Here is a 24,060-nt window from a genome sequence, read left to right as displayed (position 1 = left end):
TTTCGGCTCCGAGGTGACCTTCTTTTTCGGAGTCGAACCCTCTCGGCGTCGATCTTCTTCGGTGCCACTGTCTCTGCGTCGAGCCGTTTCGGCTCCGCTATCTCGCCGTCGATGTTTTTCAGCAGCACTTTCTCGGTCCCGAGAAGGCTGCGTGCCGGTGTCTCGACCGGAGTCGGACGATCTCTGCACCTTTTCGGCCTTTTTCGGTGCCGACGGTCGGTCACCGAATTTATGGGTCGAGCCATGGCCTGATGGCAGTGGCGTCCCCTGGGCCTTGTCACTTGTCTTGTGTGCTGGCTTCGACGTCTTACTCACAGTTCTTTGGTCGTCGAATTCCTCGGAGTCCGAATCATGGAACGAGAAGGGTTCTTCTTCCTCTTGTTCCTCGAACTCTCGGTGGGCTGTCGGTGTGGACGCCATCTGCAGTCTTCTGGCTCGACGGTCACGGAGTGTTTTTCGGGACCGGAACGCACGACAGGCCTCGCAAGTCTCTTCACTGTGCTCAGGTGACAGGCACAGGTTACAGACCAGATGTTGGTCTGTATACGGGTATTTGTTGTGGCATTTAGGACAGAAACGGAACGGGGTCCGTTCCATCAGCATTGGTTGACACGCGGTCGGGCCGACCAGGCCCCGAAGGGGGATCGAAAACCACCCCGAAGGGTACCGGAGCTCTTCACTCTTCGAATCGGTGTCGATCCTAACTAAGCCGATCCCGAACGCAACAATACCGACGTAAATTTTCCGATATTTAGCTAACTTTCCGTTCCGAAACCTGGAGCGAAAGGAACACGTCCGAACCCGATGGCGGAAAGAAAACAATCGAAGATGGAGTCGACGCCCATGCGCAATGGAGACAAAGAGGAGGAGTCCCTCGGTCCCGTGACTCGAAAGACTTCTTCGAAGAAAAACAACTTGTAACACTCCGACCCAACACCAGATGGCGGGCTATGCACAACATGTGTATCTACAGCGACAGATGCCATCGAACCTGTAGTTACAAGTAACTTGTTTTCTTATCCAGTATTGGACCTTTCATAGACTCACATGCTTGAATCTGAATAGTCAGCAGTACTCATAATAACGTATGCCCGTAGTGGGTGCGAGCATTTCAGCATGTGTGTATAATATATATATATATAATACATAGCCAGACAATATTTGCACCGGTGCTAGAAGCAATTGTATATCAAATTAAACACATATATTCAAAGAGGCTCACCTTCATGAAATAGATGGCGCAGTACCGCCTGTCCTACAATTGAATCTGTTCTTTTGTGTCGATTCCAAACAGTAATGCTGCGCGAAAGAATGTGTAGTCTTCCACGTTGCAGCTTGACATACCTTGTCTAAGACGATACCTTGAAACAGAGCAACTGATGCTGAAATTGCTCTTGTAGAGTGTGCTTTATGCTGGCTGGTTAGTGGTTTTCCAGCCTTTGTAGGAAAAAACTGAATGGTGGATGGAATCTATCGGGCTATTGTTGCTTTATTAACTCCTGTACCCTGACAACCTTGGCCGTATGAGACTTTTAGTTGGCCTGTCTTATGGAGCGGATTAGTACGCTGAAGGTAGAATTTCAATCATCGTTTGATATCCAGTGTGTGGAGAATCCTTCCTGCCACAGTCGATGGATTCGGGAAGAAAGTTCTCAATATTACTGGTTCGTTTAGGTGAAAAGATTAAGGCACTTTAATAATGTATCTTGGATTTGTTCTGAGAAGAAAGTGAGGTAGGGTTCCATGGTGGTAAAGGCCTGTATGTCACTGACTCTCCTAGTGGACGTAAGTGCAAGAAGGGTTGCCACCTTCCATGTGAGATACTTCAGATCCGATCTGTGTATGGGCTCGAACTGAGCTTTCATTATTTGTGAAAGGACAATGTTTTGATGCCACTGAGGAGGGGGTGGTGGTCGCACAGGAGGAAAAGTGCGAAACAGACCTTTCATAAATTGTTTTATAAGCCTGGATGACCCAAGGGAGGGTGCATTTGCAGAGCATCTGTATGAGGCTATAGTTGCCAGGTGAACCTTAATTGAGGCCTGTCCGAGCCCTGTTTTAGATAGAGCACAGAGGTATGATATAATTTGCTCTCGTAAAGCCTTTAACGGATGTAAATTGTTTTGCTGGCACCAGATACAAAACCTTCTCTACTTGAGTTTAAGTCTGTAAGTCTTGTTTGTACTGTCAGGTTGGGCTCTGGACAGAATTACTTTGCATTCTTCGTCAATGTTCATGCCCTGGAACTCACGAGCCATGCATGCAATTGGAGAGAGGCTAGATCTGGATGAAATATCTGACCTTGTCTCTTCGTTATAAGGTTTTGCTTGCTGGGAAGTCGTAAGGGATTGGCCCCCGACAGGAGAAAGAGCTCTGTGTACCAATACTGTCTGGGCCACTTGGGTGCTATGAGGATGAGCTTGCAACCCTCTGATTTCATCATCTTGAGAAGTCTGGGGATCAATAGGAAGGGGGGGGAAAGTGTATGCAAAGATCCCGGACTATCGCATCAAAAGAGTATTCACTCACGAACCTGGGAGTGGGTATCGACTGTCACAAAATTGGCATTTGGTATTCTCATTGGTGGCAAAGAGATCTAAGGTTGGCCGTCCCCAGCACTGAAAGATCTTGTCTACTTCCTTCTGATTGAGCTCCCATTCGTGCCAACTGTCATTCGTACTGCTGAAAGTCCGCCAGGGCGTTTTGGATCCCCGGAACGTGTTCCAATCTCAAAGAAATCTTGTGAAGAGTGAGCCATTCCCAGAGAGATTGTGCTTCTCTTGAGAGGGACAGAGATTGTGTTACTCCCTGTTTGTTGACGTAGTACATGCTTGTTGTGTTGTCTGTACGGATCAACACTGATGATCCTGAAATCCGAGGAGGGAACTCTTTCAGAGCAAGAGATATCACCTTTAACTAACAGATTTATGTGCATTTTCTTTTGAGAGTCAGACCATTTTACCTGAATGCATGTCTTGCAAGTGACCTCCCCAGCCTTCCAGAGAAGCGTCTGTTATAATGAAATCTGGCATTGGAGCTAGGAAGCTCAATCCCCGAGTGATATAGCTGGTTTGGGACCACCACCGCAGGGTCTCCACCATCTTTGGTGTAATACTGATTAAGTGTTCAAAGGATCCTCAAGACTGGGTCCACTGAAGTTGCAATTCGTCCTGTAATGGTCTCATTCTTAGTCTTGCTAAATGGACCAGGGTGAATGATGAGGAAATCATTCCTAAAAGAGACTTAAATGTTCGTACTGAAATGGACTTTCTTGTTGAGAGCATGGTAGCCATGTTGGCCAGCTTCTGTTGCCGTTCTATTGAGAGATAAGCCTTGTTTTTGACGGTGTCGAGTTCCGCACCAAAAAAAGACTATTATGTGTGTTGGAAGAGTAGATTATTTTTGGTAATTTATCATTAAAAGACTTAGGTTGTGAAATAATGCTAGTCAGGTGTTGGTGGCTTTGGTCGCCAGCTGTGAAGTTGGTGCCTTTATCAGGCAGTTGTCTAAATACGGGAAGATTTGAAAGCCCTTGTTGTGGATAGTGGCTGCAATTGGCGCAAGACATTTTGTGAAGATTCTTGGTGCTGACTTTAATCTGAACGGGAGAACCTTGAATTGGTAATGGGCAACGGCCATGGTGAAACAGAGGTATTTGAGATGCTTTGCATGTATGGGGATGTGGAAATAGGCACCCTGGAGATTCAACAATGTCATGTAATCTCCAGTGTTGAGAAGGTGAAGGATATCCGAAAGCGTGATCATCTGGAAGGATTATTTCCATAGAAATTTAGTTGTCTAAGGACTAGGAGCAGTCTCCATTCTGCTGACTTCTTTCTTATGAGAAAAAACAAGAATAGAATCCTAGTCCCCTCTGGTGTACGGGGACCTCTTCTATCGCACAGTTGGAGATCATTGAGAATGCTTCTTGTTTTAGCAAGTGAAGATGAAGTGGATGTGTTTTCCCAGGAGGGTGGGCTGGTGGTTTCTGGACAAATTCTAGCACATGACCGTGAGCCACTATATCCATCACCCATTTGTCTGATGTTATCTTTTCCCAATTTTGTTGATAATTGGAGATTCCCGCCCCCCCCACTGGATGGTACTGTAGTAAACATTGAACTGCAGCCGGTACCCGATGAGGATCATTGTTTACGGGGTTGATCCCGGGCTTGTGAGGTCTGTTTTCTTCTTCTTCCACCTTGACTGATGTAGGTGGCTGTAGATGGCGGTCTATAAAACTGTTGATAAGCTGGCCTGTACTGTGACTGTTGATGCGGTCTATGGTAGGGACCTCGAAATGATGAGAAACCTCTACCTCCCTGAAAGGGCTGCTTCTTGTACTTTATGGTACCCAGAGAACGAGCAGTCTCAGTATCTGTTGTGATGGCTAATAGGGAGTCATCTATGTGTTTGCCGAACACAGTTTCGCCATCATAGGGCGCAGTCGATTATCTCTGCCAAAGTACACTCTGCCTCCTGCAGTATCTTATGTGCCTCAGGTTGTTTGTCTTCTGGGATAAGTTCAATGAGAGCATTCATGTCAGACCACATTTGACGGTCATAGCAACCTAAGATAGCCAGGGTGTTGGCAGCATGCACCCTAATAGCTGACATGGATGAGAACCTCTTGCCCACGTTGTCCAAACGTCTGCCTTCCTTGTCTGGCAGGGTAGAAATAGGCATACATGGATTCTTAGAACGTCTTTCTGCAGCCTGAGATATGAATCTAGTTTTGGGTGACCTGTCAAACAAGCTGGAGAGTCATGTGTAGCCTTGTATTTATCTAGTTTCGGTGGGAGTAGTGGAACTGTAGCTGGATTTTACATAATTTTTAGGTCTTCACCGACTCCATCGGGTATTGCCCTCACCAACTTTCTTGCCCGTTCTTTAAAATCACGCAGGAAGCATTCTGAATGTGAGTAAGATGTTGGTAAATGTAAACGTGTAGCAGCTCTGTCCATTAAATTATGGAAACCTCCTATATCGTCCGGTGGAGAATCTTATGGATGAGGAAGTGGCAGCAATGGTGTAGGAGCTAGCTAGTCATCCTATTCATTGTTAGGGTGATGGAGAGTAAGAATCTATCCTCCTTCCCTTTCCTTTCCTGAGGAGGAAACGTCCTCTCTGGGGGGAGCGGCTATTGCTGATGTAGGTGAGAGCCTGGGCATTGCCGGAGGCGGAGGCATATTCCCCAGTGAAGCCGAGGAGGAGGGTTGTTGCAGATGTGTTTCAGTTGGAAGTCTCCTTTTATAATCTTGTAACAGGAAGTGCAAGTCCTAAATTAAGGAAGCAGGCATTTGTACTGTGTCTCTCGGCTGATGCAATGGCTCATAGTAACATCTTTGATGCGGATAATAGGACTGGTACTGTTGCTCATACTCATCATCATCATCATCCTCTTGGTATTTGACATGTAACTGGGATGGGCTGTGTGCGTCCCCAAACGGCCCTTCATCCTCCGGCTCCTCCCAGGCTACCAGGTGACTAGGCCACCTTACTAAGTGATGTATCCGTAGAATATACGGCAGATCTAGAAAATGTCAATCTTTACCATTGTCAGGAGAGCCAGAAGAATTGGGGTTCACTCTGTTTTGGCTAGTAGGAACCAGTGCTGTCGTCAACAATGGTATTGTGGGCGATGTTATTGATGGCGTAGACGAAGGCTTTTCTGGAGGAGATTTCGTCGACGGCTCCAACGATGAATGTCCCTTCCCACTGACTCAGACTGATGGAATTGGAGCTTTTAAAACAGACGTCAACGTTGTCGACTAGACGGTGGAGACAGTAACTGTGGTAATCATCGTAGTCACTATCGATGATGGTAGTATAGTCATCGACTTGAATTTAAGTGGAACTTTTTTTTTTTTTTAAGTCGACGGTTCTGAAGAAGGAGAACCTTGGCGGAGCTGCTTCTTGCCACATGGAGAGGATGGCTGGGAGTAGGTTGAACAGCGTAAGGTTTTGGCACCATCTTTATGGTGCTTTTTGTGGTGCTTTCTGCCTTCCTCAGCCTGCCTCAGGCCAGTGGATATAGACCTTTTATGAGGCCTTGTTTCTGAATCACTCCCCTCAGCTGAAGTACAGGATTTTGCCTGTAACCATATTAGAAGGCTTCCTTCTCTGTCTCTCAGGGTTTAAGCAGAGAAGGTGCAGCATATATCTTGCGGTCTTTCACCTGATGTTTAGGATGCAGGCAGTATAGCAGTCCTTATGTGGATCATCCACATGTAGCCTTTTCTTGCCAAAGGTATTACAAGGGCGAAAAATACCTTTCTAGGAAGTATCAGACAATTTCTAAGGTAGAAAGTTGTTTGACAGGAAAAAACTGAGCACAGCTCAGGGAGACTCTTCACACGACGTGCAGTAGAAAAATCTGCCGGAATAAGCTACTTTGGGGAATATTCTAAAGGGTGCAGGCGTCTGGTTGGTCATGGACTATCATGGAAATATCCCTACAAGAGAACTGGATTTACAGGTAAGAAACTATTCCTTCTCTCGTAGGGGATTTCCATGTATAGTCATAAGCGCGGAACAGAGTAGCAAGCCCATCCCACTGAGAGCGGTGGACCAGACAGAACAAAAGACTGATATTTCTTTAAGCAAAGAGATTTCTAAGAGAAGCCTGTCCTACTTGAGCATCTGCCCTAGCATCAGAATCAAGGCAGTAGTGCTTACTAAAGGTGTGGACAGACCTCCAAGTAGCAGCTTTGCAAATATCTGCTAAGGTAATGCTTCTCATCAAAGCAGTCGGGGCTGCTTTGCCCCAGGTAGAACGTGCTTTAGGTCGGCCAACAAGGTACTTATTGGCTAACTGGTAACAAAGCAAAATACACAACACAATCCACATGGAAAAAGATTGTTTGGAGGTGGCAAGGCCTGTTCGAACTTGACCATAGTTCATGAACAGTTGCTGTGACCTTCAAAAGGATTTCGTTTTGTCGAAGTAAAATTTTAAAACCCTCTTCACATCAAGAGAGTGCAGTGTTCTTTCTGCAGGAGTAGATGGGTTTTGAAAGCATGTCAGTGAAGAAATAGTCTGGTTTACATGGAAATCAGATATAACTTTTGTTAGGAATTTTGGATGTGTTCTCATTACTACCTTGGAAGAACTTGAAACAGTGCATGGTTCATGAGCACAAAGAGCCTGGATCTCACTAACCCTGCAAGCTAATGTAATTGCTACAAGAAATAACTTTTTCCAAGTGAGATGTTGGAAAGACGCCTTGTACACAGGCTCAAAAAGATGCTGCATTAGAAGTGAAAGAACTACATTACGCTCCCATGGCGAAGATGGATGCCTACTAGGAGGAAAAACCCTTCTAGGAAGTCTTTAATGACTAGAATTCTTTTTTTTAAAGGGAGTTTGTGAAGGACTTTTCCTGTATGCAGTGATAGCTGCTAGGTGTACTTTAATGGACGAGAATTGCAAACCAGATTTTGCTAGATGCAACAGGTATGGAAGAATAACATCTCTGCATGATGTGGGATCTAGATTCTTGTCCAAACACCAAGTGCAGAATCTGTTCCATTTTAAGGCATATGCTGGTCTGGTAGATGGTCGTTTTGCTTCTCTTAGAACGTCCATACAGTCTTGTTGTAGATTAAGGTGACTATACTGCACTAGCTCAGGAGCCATACTGCCAAATTCAACTACAAGAGATTGGGATGGCTCATCCGTCCTCCAATCAATACACTTGTAAAGAGCGACTTGTCATCCACTAGGGTCTCAAGTTGCTTGGGGGGCAGCAAGTGAGCAGTCATCGATGATCAGTGGGGAAAAGTTAAAAAGCCAGGGTTTGAGGTCTTTTCTGAATTGCGATAGAGTGGGAGATCTTCTGAGGTGGATGGGAAGGGAGTTCCAGGTCTTGGCGGCGTGGTGTGAGAATGATCTTCCTCTGGCTGTGGCCTTCCGGACGCGTTGAATGCCGGCGGGATGAAGGGCTTTGTAGGCGTGCGTGAGAAGCTTGAATGTTATTCTCTTGTATACTGGGAGCCAGTGAATGTCCCTCAGTAGGGCACAGGTATGGCTGTTTCCGTGGGCATTCTTGATGAGATGAGATGAGCAGAGGCGTTCTGGATGCGTTGCCGTCTTCTCAGTACCTTGGTGGTGGTTCCGGCGTAGAGTGTCATGCTGTAGTCTAGCCGGCTGCTGACGAGGGCCTGGGTGACTGTTCTTCTAGATTCGGTTGGGATCTATTTGAAGATCTTACGGAACATGCGCATGGTGTTGAAGCAGGCGAATTTCATCAGAAGGTCCGGCCTGTATGGCAGCCTGAGATGTGGGCGGAGTGATCGGTGAAGGATGTCTGGAAACCACCACTGTTTGGGCCTCTCCAGAGCAATGAGGATCATTCTCGCTTTGGAGCTGGACAGTTTGATCAGGACTGCCAGGATAAGGGTAAGTGGTGTAAAGGCGTAGAGGAATTTGTTTGACCAGTCTATCCATAGGGCATTCCCTAATGTCCCTGGATGGTAGTGCCTGAAGGAGAATGTTAGGCATTTTCTGTTGTCTGCTGCTGCAAACATATCTATAGAAGGGGTGCCCCACACTGAGAAGATGTATTGTACGATGTTGTTGTGCAGCACCCACTTGTGGCTTTCGTTCAGCGCTCTGCTGAGAACATCTGCCTGCACATTCTCTATGTCCGGAAGGTGAGTCGCTGTTAGGTTCCTCGCCAGAAGCCAGTTCCATATTGCCTGTGCCTCCAATGATAGAGTTCAGGATCTGGTGCCCCCCGCTTGTTCAGGTTATACAGGGTGGCTGTATTGTCTATCTGAACCAGTAGGGAATTTGTGGTGAATGCCGGGAAAAAGGCTGTGAGTGCCAGATGAACTGCCCTTAGTTCTAGGAGACTGATGTAATACAATCTCTCCTCCTGAGACCAAGAGCCTTGAATCTGCAGATGATCCATATAGGCACCCCATCCTAGCAACGATACGTCAGAGACTATCGTCTGCGACGGGACTTGCTAGTGGAAGGGCATCCCTTTCAGAAGGTTGTTCAGAGAACACCGCCACTTGAGGGACCGTGTTGCATGTGGGGCGAGAGTAATCCTGTCCTTCAAATCGTTTATTAGCTGATTCCATTGATTTTCTTGACACTACTGCAAGGGTCTCATGTGGAGGCGAGTGCTGGGAGTGAGGTGGATGCAAGAAGCCATGAATCCTACTAGAGATTAGACTATTCTTGCTGTTGACTGAGGTGCTTTCTCAAGAGCTTGACAATTTGATAAACGTCGCTCCTCCAAAGGAAACACCTTTGCTTGAATGGTGTCGATGGTGGCGCCTAAGTAGTGCAACCTCTGGACAGGTGACGACGTTGGATAAGTTGAACTGAAATGTAGTTGGAGTTCTTGAGATGTGGCTGCCTTTATGAGCCAATCGTCTAGACAGGGATAGACAAACATTCAATGTTTTCTTAGATGGGCTACAACTACAGCCATGCATTTGGAGAACGTTCCGGGCACTGACTTGAGACCGAATGGGAGCACTGCAAATTGGTAATGGTCTTGTCCCACAAGAAACCTTAGGAACTTCCGGTGCTTCCTGGCAATGGGAATGTGAAAGTATGCATCGTGAAGGTCAATGGAACTTAGCCCATCTCCCTGATGAAGCTGGGGATATATCTGATGCAAAGCCAGCATTCTGAACTTCTCCTTTCAAATCCATTTGTTGGCTATTCTTAGATCGAGAATAGGTCTGAATTTGTGATTGTCTTTCTGTGGTACTAGGAAATACCTTGAATAAATCCCTTTTCCAAGTTGATTGGTGGGGAACAGGTTTTATCGCCTTCTTTTGTAATAGGATGCTGACCTCTGCCCTGAGAGAATGGAGTTGCGACATGGAGGGCTTCGGTGGAATAGAAGGCGGAGGGTTTGTAAACCTGATACAATAACCATTTTGCACAACATTCAGGACCCAGCGTCTGATGTGATGCGTTGCCGCTCTGTCAGGTAATGTGAGATACTGCCCCCTGCCAGAGTGGGTAATGGAAAAGGGTGAAGAAATGGCTCAGGGCTTAGACGCAGATGGTTGATGTCCTCCTTGGGTGGTTTGTTGAGTGGAACGACCTCGCATTTGTTTGCGCTTGGTTTGGTAAGCTCTCTGGTGGTGCTGCTGTTGTTGTTGAGATCTAGGTGGCATCCATTGCAGAGTCTGGATCTCTGCGAGAAAAACCTTCGCTAAGGACAGAACGACTTACGCTGTTCTCTAGGTTTTTCAATGCCTACAGCTCTAAGAGTGTCCAGTTCTGATTTAATTCTAGATATCTCATCAGCGTGCAAACCAAACAGAGTAGAACGTGTAAATGGAAGGTTCTGTATTCTTTGTTGTGCTTTTGGCTTCAGAGAAGTAAGACTGAGCCATGAGTGTCTTTTCAGGGATATTCCAAGACAATATCCATGTGCCACTAACATATAAGAATCCCCTGCTGCACTAATTATCAGATTAGAAACCAGAGCACCTTTGTTGAGGACTTCAAGGAAATCTTTTTTATCTTTGGGAAGATGGTCAGCAAACTGAAGGATGGAGTCCCAAAAAACAGGGTCATATCTGCCAAAGAGGGCCATGTCACTGGCTGTATTCATGTAAATTGCATATGTCGAGCAAACTTTGTGACCTGCCGTGCCCAGTTTTTTGCTTTCCTTGTCTGGTGGAGAGGAGGATGCAGGAGAAGTAGAATGCAACTTCTTAGCGGCTACAAGAACCACAGAATCTGGTGCTGGTCTGCCTTTAGAAATAAAGGATCCTGCTCCGGAGGACGATATTTCTTTTAGAGCCTAGAAGGCACGGGACTGGTTGTGGCTGGTGTCCGGAATAAGTCCATTGCCGGTTCAAGGAGGCCTGGGAGCAGCAGAAGCAAGGGTCTTGCAGAACAGCGTTGGTGCAAAGTCTTGTAGATCACAGACGTTGTGGGCGTAGGTGCCGCCATAGAAATATTAAGCTTTGCAGCACCTCGGACAAGAACTTCCTGAAATGTGTTCACATAGTCATTTGGAGAGACACGGGGTGTGAGACAGTCAGACAGAGTTGGAGAAAAGTCCCTTGTAGGCGAGGATGAATGACGTTGATGAGATCGAGAACTTGGTCTATTGTGACGGTGATATCTGGAGCTAGAGAAACGTCTAGATGAATGGTGACATGAATGTCTTGATGAGGCTATAGGAGTCGTAGGAGCCTGTTCAGAGGGTGGTACTGTAGGAGGCACTACATGAGCGAGAGAATCAGGTGGAGGAGGCGAAAGTGGTGAAGGCATTGTGGTATGAGGAGGAGATGGTGGAGGAGAAGTAGATGGAACCATCACAACAGAAGAAGATTCAGATGTGGAGTAAATCCTCCTCATCCTCTACCTTGGTGATCTCCTAAACACAGACCAGCTCCTAAACATCAATATGCGTCATTGACGTGTTCCACTCAACATCAATCCTCATGATGTCAGGTATCTCTCGACGTAGACCGTCCACGCCGTTCCGACCTCGAAGTACTTCGACATCGAATGACCATGCCTCTTTGACAGTTTTTTTAACTCTCGACGTTGACGAACATTGAGACTATTCGTGGAGTCGCTTCCTCGCCGAACTTGCTTGCGACGGCGAACATGTCACCGCTGTTACTTGCTTTGACGTCGATGTTCTCGACGTCGACTGGGACCTATGTTGTTTCTGGCGGGAAGTATGTCTCTGGGATGCTCCTTGTCCACTGGCCGATGAAGTAAAAGCCTGGTGGAAGATTGGCCTTCCCCTCGCTTTAAGGTCCTACCGGTAGGCTGCTTTCTTCTGCTGTCCTCTCTGGCCTGGAGACAAATTTTCTCTCTGTCACGCACAGTGCGCCTGGACAGGTTTTTACATATACCACAGGCATCAGGTATGTGTGAAGACGGAAGACAGATAATTCAGACCTCGTGTGGGTCTGTTTTGGCCTTCATGCCACAACGAGGGCACTTATCAAAAAGTAAAGGCATTTGGATAGTAAAATATGCTAAATTTCTGTCAGAATTTTTTTTTTTTAAATGACAGAAAATGGTTAGGAAAGATGAAAAACGTCGAGTGAAGATGTAATCTAAAGTATCCAAGAAGGAATTTTTGAGAAAAAAAACTCTAAATAGGTGGAGCTCAAGCTTCAGGGTCCTGTTAGAAGGAGTCGGAAAAAAGAACTGAGGTAACTGCCTTTTGCTAAGCATGATGGGATATGGGAGGACCATCTGCTCTTAAAGGCACAGCTTTACTTTTTAGTCTGTATAACGGCAGCCTAGGGGCTACACTGCCGTGCACTTCTACACCCTTATGTAATATTGCAAAAAGGTTTGAGAAAGATTTTTTCTGTAAAACATTCAAAATATTCATGCATTTGAATGCATATCTGCCTGGCAAGACCTTTTTCAACCAAACAGGATGAAGAATTTTGGCCTTTGTAGACTCTCCTTTAGGCTGCATAATGACATTAAGAGACTTTGCAGGCTTCCTGAAGAAAGGCGAACATCAATACTTAAGATATTTTCAGAGAAATGCTCCGGGGTCCCCACAGGCAGACAGAACTATTCAGCGCTTAGGACTACACACGGAAATCCCCTACAAGAGAACTGAAGGAAATTATGATGGAAAGGCATACTGCCTACTGTTCATTAGCTGCATCTTCATTTACTAAAGGATACGATTACAAATGTTTGAATTCCCCCTTTCCAGACAGTCTATCCTTGACCACTGGCAAAGAACCAAGGTAAATCAACCAAGTGGTAAAAAGGGACATCGTAACAGTCTACTTCCATGAGGCTTAAAAATTACAAAATGTATCACGTTTAACATATTTTTATTGCCTTGATTGCAAACATCCTTCTACTTGCACTGATGGTCAATTATTTTAAACAAGCCTACAAAATTGAAAAAAAAAAAAAAAAAACATCAACATGAAAACATATTTCCAAAGGTAAGCTTTTCTGTACAATATTACATTTAGTAAATATTCTCACCAGCTGGAGAAACATGAGGGCAACTGCTCATTTTTAGCAGCCTGAGTGTATCGCTGTTGTTTGCCACCAAAACCTTGAGGGACGGATCATCTACTGGTGTGTCATCTATCTTCAAGGAGGAGAGGGATTTTGAGTTTACGAACACCACAGTCAGTGCAGAGATAAAGTGTGACTGAAAAATTAAGAAAACACCATTGTAAAGTCATAAATCATAAAACTCAAACTGTATGTTAAGTTGACACTCAAGTGTTTAATACTCAATTAATGTCCCGATCTGGTAACATTTATAGAAGTACATTTTAAATATAATAGAACTTTGAAAATCAGTACATTATCATCATTATTTAACAGAGGAGACTATAGTCAGGACAAGCTGCATTACTTACGAAAGACCAATTAAGGTACAATAATGTATTTCCTTACTATATAAACTAAGCAGTTTGATACCTGGTACGAAGGTGGGTGATTAAATGGACCCAAGGAATTTCTGCTAAAATAAAATATTTCCCAAAATGGAATCATTCTATCTTTTATTTTTACGCCTCCCTCATTCTGGGACTGAGTGAATAGCCATGTACCTCTCACAAGGTTAAATAAAATCCCGTAGTAAGACCAGCGCTTATGGAGAGCAGTGGACTGGGCTTTTACAGAGCCACATCAAACGCTCAACAAGTAGATGTTATCCTCTCCTTAAAGCCAGCCACTCAGTTTCGGCATATCAGTTTTCACACAGATCCATCTTAGGGCGGGGAAAGCTATGGACAGAGGTAAAAAAAACTGTTTTCCACTTTAAATCTCACAGGAATTTTTGCTCGCTGCACAAGAAAAGTGCCGAACGTATTACACCAAAGCTGGCAAGTAAGCAGAACTTTCCCAATTCAGAAGCTATGCTTTATTTTGCTATTTTGTGTTACAAAAAAGGAGCCTGCTTGGCTTTGAAGACAGGGTAATTTGTATGTACCATTTTGCCAGATGATTTTTCCAGAATGGAAAATGTACACATTTTAATCAATAAAGTTGAATGTTTAGCAAAAATAGATTGTTTGGTAAAATGCTGTTTCCATCACGAATCTGAGTTTGACAAAACCTCTAAATCTTAAAAAATCTATAAGAGAATAGAGTGATGATCAACATTTCTGGAAGCAATGGGAATGAGGACAGATCTCAGTGGCATGGAAAACTCCTTCTGTTTTGTATAGAGAAAACCTATCATTATGCAGAGTTCGAGTGAATTCAGGCCATAATTTTAAATAAGCAAATGACAAAATAAAGTTGCAATGTACACTGAACAGGAATTTTTTATTACTTGCTTAAAACTTTGGGGCTAATTCAGGATTATGTGTTAACTCAGGCAGCCCATTAGCATGTATAGCTTACTCTTAATATGTCGGGTTTCATGCACGTTCCTCAAAGGTAGGACAACGTTAATGTTCGGAAGGGGTTTTGTTTGATAATAAATATGATGCTGTTTTTATAAAACCCATGAGATTTGGAAGACAGTCGGATCTAACAGAGTTCAAGGACCTTAAATTTCCATGCAGAACCCTTAGGGTGTTGAGGGATTTCAAAGTTAACAAGCACTGGCAAAGCCAAAAGGTCTGACTTGCATTTTGAATCCTGCCAACACCTAACTTTATTGACGCTGTTTCCAGTGGAGAGTCTTCCTAACCACTAATTCCTCATCTTACAGATATCCCCAGGCAACAGACCTACGTGGAGAATTTTTTAAACAATCTATCTTGGAAGCTTGTCATGATGTTCAGTAGTCTACTCTACAGAACAGGAAGGTGAGAGAGCAGTGAGGAATCTGCAGTCAGAATATTCACAGGAAAGAATTACCAATTTTATGCTACATGTTCTTCTGATCAATACTTCTAACCACAGATTACTCACCTTACAAAATGTATACCAGAGGAACCTCCAAAAGGCAGAGGATCTGGGAGAGGACCCAGAACAGAGTTCTTCAAGACAGAGCAGGCAAAATAGCCCTCTTATCCGACCAGACTGCCAAAATAGCAGTAATTTTGTGAACATGTGATCCGTCAACAACATTGCAGCTTGGCAGATGTCCAGAACCAGCTGTGATAGCAGCTGTAGCCCTGGTAGAATGAACCCACAGGCAGTCAGTTTTTTTTTTCTCTTGACCAGTAGGTATCAGATCTTGAAACAGAGGACTGTCAATCCTAACATGGTTTTTTATGCACTGCCTACCCTGTTTTTGTTTTCAGGAAACTCCTATCAAGAGTTGAACAAACCACTAAATGGTGTTTTGTGCATTCAGAGCAAAAAGCTCAAAGCTTGGTTAGGATGGAGCTGATGCACGCTCTCCTCCTTCAAAGGGTGAATTTCTCTCAGAGCCCAATGTTGATAGACTTTGACATACGTTGGACTGCAAGGATAACAGTAACTACTAGGGCCAGCATATCAAACGCATTCAACTGCTCCTGACATTAGGCCCAATCCAGGGCTATTAAGATGAATCCATCCCAGTTTGTTTTGACTTTCCTCAGAACTCTATGGAGGAGCCACAAAGGCAGGGATGTGTACATGGGACCTGTGTCACATTATTGTCAGAACGCATCTCCCACGGACTTTCCTGAAACTCCAGAGCACAGCATTTTGATGCTGTGTTACTGCCATCAGCTAAAAGATATAACCAGGACATGCCCCGCTGCTTTAAGTTGTCTCTTGCCACCTCAGAATTAGAGATGCCACTCGTGATCCACCTTCAGGCATTTGCTCAGCTTGTCTGCCCTGGCATTCAGACACCCTATTAGATGGCTGGTTATCACAAAGATGTTCTGCTGGCTCAGCCACCTTCAGAGATGTAGGACCTCCTGGTACAGAGTTCAGGACCGCACTCCCCGGTTTGTTGCAGTACCACATGGCAGTTGTGTTGTCCTTGGGGACCTGCACTAGCCTCCTCTTTTGTCAGGAAGGCTTTCAGGGTAAGGAAAGATAGCCCATAGCTTTAAAAGGTTGATGTGGAACCAGCTCTCTGCCGAAGACTAGGGGCCTCTCATCGTCACCTCTGGAATACCTCAAATCCCAGCAGGGACACATCTGTGACAACTATGAAATCTGGCTAAAGGGAAGAGGAAGTGACGGTCGCAGGTCAGGTTGATGTTTGTGTGACAGCACAAAAGATCCTGCGCGATCTCCTCGGAGATCTGGATGGAATCAGGGAGGCAACCTTGATTGTGGGCACACCGAAGTCTGAGGTTCTACTGTGGGGCCCACACATGCTGGCTCGCATTCACTATAATGAGGATGCACAAGGCAAGGAGTCCAAGAAGCCCCACAGCCATCCCACAGAAACCCAGGATTGATCCTGAAACACTGGAATCATAACTGTGTCTAGGGCAGCTCCTATGAAAGAAATATTCTGTGTGGGCTATAAGCGGGACTTTGGCTCAACGATGGAGTACCCTAAAGATGTCAGGATGTCATCCATTGTCTGGAGGTGCTCCACAACTGTGTCAAGGCCACCATGAGTTGCCAGTACTTGAGGTACAGGAACACATGCGTTTCCAACCTCCAAAAGAAGGCCTCAAATATCACCATCACTTTGGTGAACACTGAAGGTGCCAAGGAAAAGCCATAGGGGAGCACAGCAAATTGGAAGTGTTCCAACCCCGCCATAAACAGCAGATAATGCCTGTGGGACTGTGATAGAGGTATATAAAAATATGTATACAATTCAAGGACACCATCAAGTCTCCTGGATCTCGAGGAGAAAGAATCTTGAAACAGCATGAGCATATTGAGTTTGTCTTGCTGCAGAAAGGCATTCAGTGAGCAGAGGTAAAATATAGACTTGAGACCTCTGTCCTTCCGTATGAGGCAGTAGCAAACAGCAGCCCTCTCCTCTCCCCGAACGTGGCACCCACTCAATAGCACCCTGGGTCAGCAGGAAGTTGACCTCTTAACGCAGGTTGTGGAATGGTCTGACAGTCACTCTGATTAGGGTGACAACAGGGCAGGTAAATGAAGAATAGGGAGTAAATGAAGGACAGGGCGTTGCCACTTTGAATTACTTGCAAAACTCAGGTGTCTAAAGTAATTAAACTCCTGCTGGAAAGTAAATTTCATATTCTCCCTCTTACCGGACAGGTATAGGTCCATTAGGGCAAGTTAATGCTGCTTGGCAGTCCATGCAGCAGTGGTTGAAGATACAGAGAAGACCTGTCCCTGCTGGTGCGAATCGTCACCGTCCCTGCTAGGATCTCTACCCCAAAAGAACTATGACTGGTGCACAGGTTCAGACGGCTGATGTCATCGGTGTGCCAGCTCCCTGGAATAACGCCTAAACTTTCAGTACTGTTGATGGATTGCTCAGCTGGAGACAAGTATCCCAAAGATTGTGCTGTGGCTAGACTGTCTTAAATACCTCAAGAGCCAAATAAGCCTTCTTTCCAAACTAATCTGGAGCCACCAGAGAGCATGCCCTTAAGGAACAGGAGTTCACCTCCTGAAAACCTAGATGGTCACATTCAAATGAGCCTTCTAAGTGCCATCCTGGTGACAATAGCTCTATCCACACATTCAATGGTATCTAAACCAGCATGCAAGACATACTTAATCGTACTCTGGCCATCATGTATCGCTTGAGGCCCTAAGGTCTTCTAGGACAGCAGGCAAGACCTCATGGGTCATGTCTCAAAGCATGAAAAGGAAAAGCTGTAGCAGTTGTGTAGCCAAAACAGCACTTCCCATAAGAAAGACATTTTTTAAATAAGTAGCAATAGTCTGCTCGACAGGTGAAAACACTACGCTATCAAACTAGTGTCAAAGAACTGTGAGAAAAACCTACATAAACATACACAGGACCCAGGGCAGAAACATACAGTCTCAATAGTGAAGGTGAGACGACAATCTTTCCAGTTAAACAAAAACATAACAGTCCATTAAGGAAATTGAGGTGTTTATTCCACAAAGAACAGGTAGCTGACATGTCTAGTCTTTGAATACTTTTTCAAGGCTGCAAAGACATACAGAACATAACGATAAACAGTAATACAACATAGTAAGCATAACTTAAAACTAACCCATGTCTCAAATGTGTATATCAACACCAGTACACCCAATAAGACATAAAAGGTAGAGATTTCAAAACAGAGGGAGAGAAGAGCATCCATCAACGCAAGGTCACCCATGATAAATGACATTTCGTATGAAAACAAGTATAGAAAAGTAAGAAAGAAAAATTAAAAGATATAAAGTAACATTTTTACAGATACCCTTAGGTTTGGCCTCTACAGTAAGTGTGTTTCAAATGTTTATGGATATCATCTTGTTGGGGATTCCAGGTGTTCAGGCCTTTCAGAGTGATGTGCTCATATTTTCTGAGAGTATCAGGGGAAACAACTTGATTCTAGAGAGGGTGTTACAAGTGTTCAAAGATGGGGGTATCATTTTGAGAAAAGAAAAGTGCAAATTCTTGGTTAAACAGACTACTTGTAATACTGTGTATCAGAACAGGGGATCAAACGTAAAATGTCTTTAGTTTGTGACATTCAAGATACCATTCTCCCTAACGACAAGGACACTTTGCGTTCCTTCCTAGATCTTTGTGAATATTATTCACATTTTATTCCCGGGTATGCCCTTGTGGTTCAACCGCTAAGGAACCTCCTTAAAAAAGGACAGAAATTTAGATGGTCTAACAGTACCAATGAAGCTTTTCTTAAGGTTAAATCTCTAATTACCATTGATACAGTCTTCTCATCTTTCATCGCTGGTAAACCCTGCTTTTTGAAGGCTGATGCCAGCCAGCTGGATTAAGGTGCCATTCGTTCCCAAATAGAGGGCAAGAAAGAACACTCGCTCACTGATATCAAGAGGGAGTAACTACAGCACCATAGAACAGGAGGTATTGGTGTGTTCTGGGGTTGTTGGACAATTAAAAAAACGTTTCTCTTAGGGGCACACAATTTAAGATTTTCACATACCAAAAGCCCCTTACCTACATGTTCAACAGTAACGGCATAGGCAAAGCATCAGACAGACTGGTCAGAGTTCTTGCCAGGTTACAGGAATAGAACTTCTGTATTAAATACTGAATGCATGGCAGAATGTCTATCTAGAATGCCCTTATATGTTGATACCTCAGACATTGAGAAAGTCATTGTTCAGAATTGCCCACAAGGGTCATCTAGGGATCACAGCAACAATACGCAATCTCAAGCAGTTCTGCTGGTGGCCAGGCATGGATGCAGAAGTGAACAAATGGGTACCCGACTGAAACACATCTGGAAGACGTGAAAGAAAGTTTCACATGGTTCCTTTATTTGATGGGCCATGGGTTAAAATATATCTCTTGATTTTGCAGGACCATTTGACCTTTTACCTAGTAACAAGAAACATACGGTTGTATTGGTAGATTCTTTTTTAAATGGGTTTATTTTGATGTTGTGATCAAACCAGTTACTATTTCAGTTACTACATTTCTAAGGAAGATCTTTGAAGGTGAAGGTCTTCCTGGAGAGATGGTTACTGACAACGGAACCCATTTTAAGTCTCATAAGATGAAACAGTTTTTAGAAAGCTTTCACATTAAACATTTACAAGTCGCATTGCATTTGCTCACTTCGAATGGTGTGGAAGAGCATATGAACAGGTTTTTAAAGAAAGGGTGAAAACAGCCTTGTCAGGGGTACAAGTGGGAAAGGTTTTGTGAATAAAAGTATGGTATTATCTGGTGATCCTTCATAGTATTACAAACAAATCTACATTCAAATTGTTGTGAAATAGGTTGCCCAGGAGTGTGCTGTGTCTGGACTGGATTAAAGATGTTAATGAGAGGTCAGAGATTGTAGAAAACAATATGCATTAGAGTATTTTGATAGTAAACATACCACAAAAGATATTGAGCTAAGTGTAGGTGATTGGGTTATAATCAAGAAACCCAATACAATCAAGGAAGGTGAACCTAAGTTAATTCTACCTGTCAAAGTTTCTAAAGTTTCCAAGGGTGCCATACTTTTAGAAGGTAAAGGGTGATGGAGCAGAATAAATCTGGTTAGAATTTCTACATAACAGGCCAAGATGATTTGGGATGTCAAGGAAAAAGGGATCAATTTTAACAATGACCACACTGATAATTCATGGTGGATTAATACTGAAGTTGGATGTCATTCTACAATATAAGGATCATGTTGTGAGGCGGATGTATCAACTCATTTTATTACTGAAGCAGCTGTCACTAGTAATTATGATGGTTCTATTTCAAATGAAAGTTCAGACATCACATCCTCTTCAGTCTTAGTAGGTGGGCCTTAAAATTCAGTGGCTGCTAATCATCTGAGCTATATCTCTGCAAAGAGAATGACTACTAAAATTAGTTGCAATGTTTCATTACCTGCAAGGTTCAAAGATTATTATATGAAGGGAAGCATTTTTGTTTATGATTATTTAACTTATTTTATTGACAGCTATATTTAATCACAAACTTTCATTATCTGCAGAAGTTCAAAGACTTATTGAAACATTTTTGAGCGTATGCATATTGTTTTCTTTCTTTGTGTTTTGTTATAGGAGAAAGGATGATTTTATGCATATTATGTACTTGGGTTTAGCTTCTATAACGCGTGCTGCGTCACGAGATGCAGAATGTTTGTCTTTAATGTCTGCCCTGCGTTCTAGCTTCTCGGTTGTTGACGGTTTTGTGGAACTTCAGCTGTTCAGCAGGAGCACCAGGGATGTGAAGAGTCTGTTGTGGGTTTCTCTCTCGCTTTGAGACATAATAAAGTCTCTACACCATACATACGAGCCTTCTGTGATGAAACTGCCATCTCAAGGAGTCAAAGATGTTACTCGGGTACCATGAGCTTAGTAGCAGAACCAACATACGATAGTTGAGGCCAGCTCAGTGCCTAGCGGGTCTTCCATTTACTGTTCCAGTATAGCTTGGGGCTTTTAAACCACTTATGAACACTTCCCTGCTGTCAGTCCTGTTCCCTTGCCCTTCTGATATGGAAGAAGGAGAGGCCTCACTTGAAGATTTGTCATGTGAAAGCCAGAATCTGGAATCTGAGAATTGTGATTTGCCACTGGCCTAAAGTTTTAAATAGGTCATAGTACACAACAGTACCTGAGGCTCTAGCACCTACTAAAGGACATGGTAGAATGACGTATTTCAGATGCCACATGCTAACAGCCTTCCTGGGAGGGTTACCAGACAGAGCCATCTGTAGGAAGGTTCTGAGGAGGAAGATGTGCAGGAATGAGAGGACCAACATGTACACCAACATGTAGACAGTTTGAATGGGCTCCCATGGGTGGCATAATACATGATGCAGCCTATAGGAGACCCAGGGTGTACCAATGCCCCGGGTACATAACTACCATATAGAAAGGACTTACAGCGGTACATCAGTATGCCAATGGTGGGGTGTAAAGGGTACCAAAAAGACCAAATTTAAAGGAGAGAGCAAAAATCACTGGGGTCCTGGTTAGCAGGATCCCCTTGAAAACAGTCTAAAACACACTGATAACCAGGCAAAAAATTTGGGGCAACCATGCCAAAAAGGGACTTTCCTACAACAACGACCTTGAAGTCAATTTTCAAGGTTTCAGTTCGGTACTTGTTTGGAAGATATTATTAAGTCTACTGACTAATCAGAGGACTCCGTTTACAAAGAACCCACCAAGGATGTTGCATCTAACGAATTACATATGCTGTAGCATAACAGCAGTCTTCGTGTCCTCCCGAGGAAGGACTATCTTCTGGATTATGTTAGAACAGCCTGGCTTCTGTTACAGGCACTATGAAGAGAAGTAAATCCTCCAACAGAAATAAGGTTATGACAAAAGACAATAAGTTTTGGGGAAAGATGGTTTGATGTGTGGTTTCTACCACTGTATAAATATACTGGCAATTACTGCTGAATGGCGATTCATGTTGCTGCAAAAACAAAGCTTTCTTAAAGGTCTCACAAAATGTAATGTTTTGTAGCTGATTCGTGGGAGACAGAACAAGGTGGTGGATTATAAAATGCCTCTGGGTTGGAAGGAACAAAATGTGAAATTACTGATCAAGATCGTTGCCTTAAAAAAAAGAAAAAAAAAATTTAAAAGGGGGGTGACGTAGCCTTAGTTAAGCAGTTTACAGCACAGAGTCGGGCCACTGGCTAAAGTCATTTGTTAATTTTGTTTATAATACTCATTGGAGTTGTAGTTTGGTTAAAAGAAATGTTTATTATTTATTTCATGCTGATGAGAAGTAATGTTTGGCAAAAGTACAACTGGTGGCTCTGTGACTTAAATAGCATCTATTCTTTCCTTAACATAGCCTAGAAAATCATCATGTTCCAATTTTATACTGTTATGGTAAATACAGCCAAAATGGAACTTACAAAATATTTGCAGTCATGGCATGATTAAAATGTCAATGAGCATGCTCCATTCTTTTGATGTTGGGTTATACATAAAAAATAGGAAGTGTACCGGGATAAGCAGCATGTGAAGCATCAAGATCTTCCTTCATTACAAAACAACGGTTCATTACCTCCTACATGTGAAATAACTACTTTAGGGTAGCCGTGATTAGACATATCCTGTAATTTGCGAACCACTTCACTTCATCTCCTACTACAAAATTCTAACCACTTTGCCTTAAGTCCTGTACTGCCTACATCTTCCTCTAAGTTGTGCTCGCGAACATACTACTCTGTCCAGTATGCTTAGGACTCTCCAAAAATCCAGACATCAGAACAACTGTGGAATGCCATCTTCACAGCCCAAAAAAAACGGAAATGAATATAAAAAATAAAATTTAAAAAAAATTAAAAAATCTCTCAGAAGATAAAACTCAACTAGAAATTATAAAGAGTGATTTGCAAACTGCATGTGATTTTAGGAGATCATATTAAACCACATTTCACTTGTATGTAAAACAAAATTGATTTGAAAATATTTTGAAATTTCTACCAAAAAATCATTTGTAAATTAGTTAAAATAACGATTATAAATTTAAATGTAGAGTTTAATGAACAAGTTACATATCTTCAGTAATGTGCTTTCTGATTGATAGTCTGAACCTAGATTCCTCACATTTAGACAGGTGCCAGGTTGGATCTGGAGATTTTCAAGTAACAGCTTCTACGCCCCACCAGGTGGTGCCACATGGATCCAGAATGAACTTGCAATGCCCTGAAAGTGAAGAAGCAGAGCAGCACACAGGCACCACCTCTGCATATCAGTTTCTGCATTGCTTTATTTTTGCACCCTCGGAAGCAAAATCACGGGAAACATACTGCAAGTGACAATGGGCTGAAGTCAAACTAGGGACCTATTTATGAATGTGCAGTATCTACCAGAAAGATTGTTGCCAGACTTAAGTTGTTACTCTGATGAATAAATAGGCAGAGGGTCTGAGGGGTGCTTCAAACCAACGTCCTGCAGGACATAGCTTGCTTAATGGCACTCTTTGTGCAACTGGCCGTCAAAGCAGCAGTGCTTGGTGATGTGCGCCCTAAAGGCCATGTTACAACTTGGCAGATGTCTACCAAAGGAACACTCTCGTTAATACCATCATGCCAGCCTTAGCTCTGGTGGAGGTGGAATGAACCAACAGATCTTCAAGGTGGTGGGGGAGTGGAGGGGAATGGTGTCCTTCGTAGCTAGGGAATAACACCTTTGTATACACAGAATTATCCATTTTGACAGAGTCATCTTCTGCATCACCTTTCCCTTCTTAACACAAGCAACCCTTATGAACAGTCAAACATCGACACAATACTCCCTCAAGCATTTAACATAAAAGCTCATGGATCTCTGGGGTTTAGGATGATGAAGCCTCTCCTCTTTCAAGGTATGAGGCAGAAACAAAACAAAACAAAAAAGAGCAGCCAGAGTGATCAAATGAACTATAGAGCCGATGGCGCTGGAAATATTTTCAGAATGGTGTGCTAGCAGCAAACATACCTCACGAATGCCACAGAGATTGTGAAGTGAAGTGTTGCTGAGTATACCAAATGAGTCAATTCTGTATGGCCAGAAAGTTTAAGTACTGGTTGACCAGTGTTGAGTTTGAAGAATGTGCTCCACGATACCCGTTTAAAATGTGCTTTGGTATGCTGCATAATACGGCA

The 24,060-nt window shown here is 43.5% G+C and overlaps 1 protein-coding gene across 2 annotated transcripts in view; it reads right to left on the bottom strand.

Annotated features, from left to right (window-relative positions):
* Positions 1-24,060, bottom strand: part of FBXL3 (F-box and leucine rich repeat protein 3) — a 148,257-nt gene that overhangs the window by 32,950 nt on the left and 91,247 nt on the right. For both annotated transcript variants that reach the window (XM_069205254.1, XM_069205255.1), the window contains exon 4: positions 12,968-13,139. In XM_069205254.1, the coding sequence (XP_069061355.1) occupies positions 12,968-13,139 (172 nt within the window). The remainder of the gene's footprint in view (positions 1-12,967; positions 13,140-24,060) is intronic.

Source organism: Pleurodeles waltl, chromosome 8 (assembly GCF_031143425.1).
Source record: "Pleurodeles waltl isolate 20211129_DDA chromosome 8, aPleWal1.hap1.20221129, whole genome shotgun sequence".
NCBI lineage: Eukaryota > Metazoa > Chordata > Amphibia > Caudata > Salamandridae > Pleurodeles > Pleurodeles waltl.
Note: the sequence above shows the minus strand (reverse complement) of the source record. Positions and strands in the feature narration are given on the sequence as shown.